This window comes from Macaca nemestrina, chromosome 1 (assembly GCF_043159975.1).
Source record: "Macaca nemestrina isolate mMacNem1 chromosome 1, mMacNem.hap1, whole genome shotgun sequence".
NCBI classification, from domain to species: Eukaryota; Metazoa; Chordata; class Mammalia; order Primates; family Cercopithecidae; genus Macaca; species Macaca nemestrina.
In genome coordinates, this window is record NC_092125.1 from 753,770 (window position 1) to 761,274 (window position 7,505).

General features: G+C 38.4%; 1 protein-coding gene across 1 annotated transcript; it reads right to left on the reverse strand.

The window, feature by feature from the left end:
• Positions 1-5,800: 5,800 nt before the first annotated feature.
• LOC105474806 (olfactory receptor family 2 subfamily T member 6) lies at positions 5,801-6,727 on the reverse strand. Its single transcript, XM_011729621.2, has one exon. It carries the CDS (start codon positions 6,725-6,727, stop codon positions 5,801-5,803), a length of 927 nt encoding a protein of 308 aa, XP_011727923.2.
• Positions 6,728-7,505: the final 778 nt, after the last annotated feature.

Consider the following 7,505-nt stretch of genomic DNA (forward strand, 5'->3'; position numbering starts at 1 on the left):
GATAGATTGCAAAAATTTTCTCCCATTTTATCGGTTGCCTGTTCACTCTGAGGATAGTTTCTTTTGCTGTGCGGAAGCTCTTTAATTTAATTAGATCCCATTTGTCAATTTTGGCTTTTGTTGCAATTGGTTTTGGTGGTTCAGTCATGGAGTGTTTGCCCATGCCTATGTCCTAAATGGTATTGCCTAGGTTTTCTTCTAGGGTTTTTATGGTTTTAGATCTTAAATTTAAATTGTAATTCATTTTGAGTTAATTTTTGTATAAGGTGTAAGGAAGGGATCCAGTTTCAATTTTCTTCATGAGGCTATCCAGTTTTCCTAACACCATTTATTAAATAGGAAATCCTTTCTCCGTTGTTTGTTTTTGTCAGGTTTGTCAAAGATTAGATAATTGAGCAACCCCAAGACACGTAATTGTCAGATTCTCTATGGTTGAAATGAAGGAAAAAATGTTAAGGGCAGCTGGAGAGAAAGATTGGGTTACTCACAAAGGGAAGTCCATCAGACTAGGAGTGGATCTCTCTGCAGAAACCCTACAAGCCAGAAGAGAGTGGGGGCCAATATTCAACGTTCTTAAAGAAAAAATAATTCAACCCAGAATTTCATATCCAGCCAAACTAAGCTTCATATGTGAAGGAGAAATAAAATCTTTTACAGACAAGCAAATGCTGAGAGATTTTGTCACCACCAGGCCTGCCTTACAAGAGCTCCTGAAGGAAGCACTAAATATGAAAAGGAAAAACCGGTACCAGCCACTGCCAAAACAAACCAAATGTAAAGGCCATTGACACTATGAAGAAATGGCATCAACTAATGGGCAAAATAACCAGCTAGCATCATAATGACAGGATCAAATTCACACATAACAATATTAACCTTAAATGTAAATGGGCTAAATGCCCCCAATTAAAAGGCACAGACTGGCAAATTGGATAAAGAGTCAAGACCCATCAGTGTGCTATATTCAGGAGACCCATCTCACATGCAAAGACACACATATACTCAAAATAAAGGGATGGAGGAAGATTTACCAAGCAAGTGGAAAGCAAAAAAAAAAAAAAAAAAAAAAAAAAAAAAAAAAAAATGCAGAGGTTACAATCCTAGTCTCTGATAAAATAGATTTCAAACCAACAAAGATCAAAAAAGACAAAGACGGGCATTACATAATGGTAAAGGTATCAATGCAATAAGCAGAGCTAACTATCCTAAATATATATGCGCCCAATACAGGAGCATTCCAATTCATAAAGCAAGTTCTTAGAGACCTACAAAGAGACTTAGACTCTTACACAATAATAGTGGGAGACTTTAACACCCCACTGTCAATATTAGACAGATCAATGAGAGAAAATTAACAAGGATATTCAGGACTTGAACTTAGTTCTGGACCAAATGGACCTAATAGATATTTACAGAAATCTGCAACCCAAATCAACAAAATATACATTCTTCTCAGCACCACATAATGCTTATTCTAAAATCAACCACATAATTGGAAGTAAAACACTCCTCAGAAAATGCAAAAGAACGAAAATCGTAACAGTCTCTCAGACCACAGGGCAATCAAATTAGAACTCGGGATCAAGAAACTCACTAAAAACTGCACAGCTACATGGAAACTGAACAATCTGTGCCTGAATGACCACTGGATAAATAATGAAATTAAGACAGAAATAAGTAAATTATTTGAAACCAATGAGAACAAAGACACAATATACCAGAATCTCTGGGTCACAGCTAAAGCAGTGTTTAGAGGTAAATTTATAGCACTAAATGCCCACAGGATAAAGCAGGAAAGATGTAAAATTGACACCCTGCAGGAGCAAACAAATTCAAAAGCTAGCAAAAAACAAGAAATAACTAAGATCAGAGCAGAATTGAAGGAGATAGAGACATCAAAAAACCCTTCAAAAATTCAATGAATCCAGAAGCTGGTTTTTTGAAAAGATAAACAAAATAGATAGAATGCAAGGCAGACTAATAAAGAAGAAAAGGGAGAAGAATCAAATAGACACAGTAAAATATGATAGAGGGGATATCACCACTGATCTCACAGAAGTACAGACTACCATCAGAGAATACTATAAACACCTCCATGCAAATAAACTAGAAAATCTATTTTATCCCTTTCTATAGGTTGTTTGCTTACCCAGTTGATAGTTTCTTTTGCTGTGCAAAAGCTCTTTAGTTTAATTAGGTTCCTCTTGTCAATTTTTGTTTTGGTTGCAATTGCCTTGGAGGATTTAGTCAGAAATTATTTCCCACAGCCAATGTTCAGAATGGGGTTTTGTAGGCTTCCTTCTAGGCTTCTTAGTTTGAGTTTTTTTACTTAATCAAATTCTTTATTAAAAAAATTCACTCACTCTAAAAAGGCCTTCTCCTGCAGCAGCATCCCTCTTTTAATAGGTTTTGGTTTTCTAGTATGAGGTAATATAGACATTTTCCCGCCTCTTCCATATACAGATGATGCATTTCCAGTGTTTTCTTATATATGCAGAACGGGGAAGGAATGCTAACTTGGAAATGAGGGGCTCCTACCATATGCCCCAAGCATAAAACTAATTAATATTTGGCCCATGTTCTTCTAACTTTCTAGGAAATATTAGCCTCACTGCTCCCATGTCTTCAAAACAACATATAACAAAACTCCCAAAACAAGACCAATTAGATTAACAAACTTTTATTATTTCATCCCCAACCCCCATCCTAACTTCTACAAACACCACAATTCTTTGATGGGACCCCCTAATGATTTATTGACTGAAATCCAGTCAAGAAATATAGTGTCAGAGAGTTATGTAATTGTTAGAAAACTTTTGAAATGAAATTATAAATTTTAGAACAGTGAGGTTTACCAAAAAATTGAACTGATAGTTCAGAGAGTTTTTATCCCCTCTCCTTCCCTATTGTTAACATCTGGCATTAGTGTAGTACATTTGTTACAGTGGATGAATCAATTTTGATACATTATTATTAACAGTTCATATTTTACATAAGGATCAGTCTTTCTGTTCCAGAGTTGTATGTTTTTTTCACAAATGCATAGTACCGTGTGACATAATATTATGTAACATTAATTACTGTGTCATATAGAATAGTTTCACTACTCTAAACGTCCTCTGTGCTCTGTCTATCCATCCATCCCTCCCCCTGACCCCGTGCAACACTTATCTTTTTCCTGTCTCCACAGTTTTGTTTTTTCCAAGATGTCATGCAGCTGGATTCACACAGTATGTAGCCTCTTCAGATTAGCTTCTTTCACTTCACAGTATGCATTTAAGTTTCCTCCATGTCTTCCAATGGCTTGATAAATCATTTATTTTTTATCACTAAATAATATTCCACTGTATGAATGTGCCACACTTTATCCTTTTAACTGCTGAAGGACATTCTGATTAACTCTATGTTTTGGAATGTATAAAAAATCTACTATGAACATAAGTGTCCAAATCAGCAGAGTTAATACCGAGAGACCCAATTGCCAGATCATATGGTAAGATTATTGTCAATATTGTAAGAAACTGTCAAACTGTATTGCAAAGTGGCTGTACAATAGAGTGTTTTTTTGTGTGTAACAGTGATAGAAATGAAAGAAATTATAAAAACAATACAAAAGTCAATTACCTTTTCAAAGAATAGCTGAAATAATGACTAGCATTTATAAGGTTTTATTGCATTCATCATTTTACTTGATTTTAAAATCTTACAAGAAAAAATGTAAGTATTAAATCAAATTTTATAAAAAGGAAAGTTGGTCCTCAGAAGCATTGAATGATTGGCAGAAATTCCCATGGTGTTTATGTGGAGCTGAAACTGATGACCAGTTCTTATGGGCCAGCCCCCTGCTTCTCTCTGACTTGTGGGTTTTGTACCTCAACATCTTCTTGGTTGGAAATTCTCCCTCATACTATCTGGCACATAGTGTTCTCCAAGACAGTCTGACAAGATTGAGGAGATGTCGAGCCTCCAGCTGAAGAGCCTCGGAAAAGCTGTTCCTGGATTTCAACTGAAAACCCTGCTCAGTCGGCAAGACCAGGTCTATTTTCTTGATTAAGTGCTTAGCCCAACGCCTAGCTGAGCTGTTCTATTTGGCTATTTCATCAAATACCCAGCAGCTTTTTTCAGTACAAAAGAAGGTGAGACGTTTCCTTCACCCACCATCTCCAGTGCCTGCAGAACATCCCTGAACCCAGCTTGGATTTTGTTAAACCAATGACAGTACAAAGCCTGGCACAGCAGCTGGTAGAGGTAGCCTGAGGGGTTTGAGGTGTGGTCCTGGTTTTACTACTGTGTCTACAATTTAGGCCAAACATTTTCTCTCCAGTTCTTAGCCACTTAAATGAAATCATACTACATGTATAGAACACCCTTGACATAGCCAACTCCATCTTAGAAAAAGACTCTATTTTATATTTCATAGAGCACTTTTCCAACAAGGATAAGATGTGTTGTCTACCAAACAAATTAAAAAAGAAAGACTGTATCCAACCAAATAAGGACTCAAACAAGCACACTCTTCCATGATCAGTTCTCAGGGGAGGACTCTGTAACTGTCAGAGAGCAGGTCTTTAGCAGCTCGAAGTAGGATCAGTTCTCACCAGAGGACTCATTATATATGATGTGCAATATTGACTGACTTGTGGAGTGGCTTGAGTCTGTGCCCGCGGCTCTGACTACCAAGTGAATGAGAAGTACTAAGGGGAGTTGCCCTCTTGGGAACTCCATGTAGCTCATGCTGGCTTTTGTGATTGAAATAGCATCAAGAAAATCCTGACATTGTGAAAGACACGAGCATTTGTGGTCCTGGTTATTTCTAACCTTGCACCACTCATGACACTAAGTCATTTACAAGGGGTTTCCAGTTCTAATTTTCAGTTGAAGAGCTGGGTATTTCCTTCCCACTTTGCAATGTTATCCAATGCAAAAGCCAGTGCTACAGAGAAGGAAAAATATGCTGTCCACTACTTTTTTAAAAGAGAAAAGTTGATAGAAACAGCTCCAACAACACTAACATCTACACAGGGATCCCCAGAGTCTAAAAATGCTAGTGAATTAAAGAAGCTGAAAAGTGATTACAGAAACTGCTAGTTAATAGGACTTTTTTTTCTCAAGTACCTTTTGCTGTGTCTTCCAATGTAACAGTTAGTTGCCATATTAAAAAAATAGCATCACAGACTCCCTCCCTCATAAAGGTTTAGTCTTGGCATTTCTACAAAACACAAGATTCATTTTTTTTAGTTCCAAATGTAGATAAAGGAGGAGTGTTTTCAGTTGTTACTCAAAGAAGAGATATTTGGATTTTCTAAATCTTGGTGTAAGTATGTAGATTTTTCTTTTACAGTTTTATGACAGTTTAGTCTCTTTCATATGTCTTTCGAACCTTGACATCCCTACATCTTTGATAAGCCAACGGATTGTTTAAACAATATAGTCAAAATCACCAGTTCTTATGGAGCCATTGAAGATGGGCAGAATATGTCATGTTAACTCAACATTTGGGGGCATTCATATACACGAACTGCAATCGGAGAACTGATATGAGGGAAGACTTGGAATCGGTAGAAACAAAAGAATAAACACGAGTGGTGTTTCTAGAACTCTGGCATTATTTGTGTGTGACTGTTACAGCATCTTCACATTTTGGATGGAAGTACTGTTGGATACACCCTTTAGCACAGCTGGTATTGTCAGTTCCTGTCAGCATTATCCATGGTATCCTTGATGCAGGCCCATATATGCCTGAACAGGATGTGGAGGTTTTAGACGATCAGAATTCTTTCCTCCTCACACCACAGGTCCCTTAACCTCTTGCCACAACTCTCTTCAAGGCACCCATCACATCCCTGTTCCTCAGACTATAGATGTGAGGGTTTAATAAGGGGGTGAGGATGGTGTAAAAGGCAGAGAAGACCTTATCTTTGATTGGGCTGTGGTAGGATTGGGGAAGCATATACGTATACAAGGCAGCCCCGTAGAATAATGTCACCACAGTCATGTGTGAGGAGCAGGTGGCAAAGGCCTTCTTCCTCCCTTCAGCCGATGTCATCTGGTGCACTGTGATGAGAATCCTGGTGTAGGATGCAGTCACCACTGAGAAGGGGATCAGCAGCATTGCAACACAGCACACGTACATCACTGTTTCATAGGCGGTTTTGTCCCCACAGGCCAGCCTCAGCATGGTGGGTGCCTCACAGAAAAAGTGATTGATTTGGTGAGAGGCGCAGAACGGGAGACTCATGGTGATGGGGGTGAGGAGAAAACTGTCCAAAGCCCCGCCGAACCAAGAGCTGGCCAGGATCATGCAGCAGACCCGCCGGCTGATGAGGACAGGATAGTGCAGTGGGTTGCAGACGGCCACGTAGCGGTCACAGGCCATGAGCCCCAGCAGGAAGAATTCAGCCCCCATAAAACCCATGTAGAGAAAGCACTGAGCAGTGCAGGCGATGAAAGAGATGGTCCCTTGGCCCACAAGATAATCTACCAGCATCTTGGGCACAATGGTGGAGATGTATAATGTGTCAATGAGGGAGAGGTGGCTAAGGAGGAAGTACATGGGGGTGTGGAGATGAGGGTCTATGTTAATCAGGAAGACCATGACCCCATTAGCTATCACGGCCATGAAGAAGATGGCACAAATGACACCGAAAAAGAATCCTGAGCCTTTGTCGTGAGTGAAGAGCCCCATGAGGGTAAAGCCACCGGACAAGGTTTCATTGTTTTCATTCATGGTAGTGAGTTTGACCTGGAGGCATAAGAAGAGAAGCAGGGTCAACGAAAATGACAAAAGATAAAATCAATCACTTAAATATGTCTGTGTAAACATTATTAGATGAAGATTTTTTATGTAGCTAATATAAAACTTTTTTTTTTTTGGTGTAGTAGATTTGTAGCTTCTTTTTTCTTGGCTATTTCTTTTTGATGAAGAATAATTTCTACACTAGGATCCCATGGGATGAAGATGAATGAATGTTTGCCAATTGATATTTGGCTTAAGGGAGTTTCATTATGATTGAAGAAAATTTGGGCCCCAGAAAGGATCCTTCATTTGGAGTTGGCTCCATTTATTTAAAATGTGGATACAACTGCAAGACAATTGATCCAATCTATTCAAACAACCCAAGAAAATAATTCAATAGGCCATTGGATCAAATTGGGAATTTCTGTGATAATTTTAAAACCTATTAGTCTCATCCAGAAATAACCATAAATTGTAGACACAGCTGAAAACTAAGTTGAACTGTAATAAATATGATTACATTATCTACCTGATCATTGGCCATTCTTATGTGTTCCTTCATCATTTGTCAATTTCTCATTCATTTGCACACCAAATCTTTATGGAGAGAGTCCTGTGCAGGGTTCTATGCTCTGAGGATACTGTAGTAAATAAAAAGGATATGAATCATGTGACTTACATTCTAGCTATGAAATAGGCACAGTAAATCACAAGTGGGAACCATGGTTCCAGGTAATGCAAATAAGTGCTTTGCAGAAAACTTCAACAG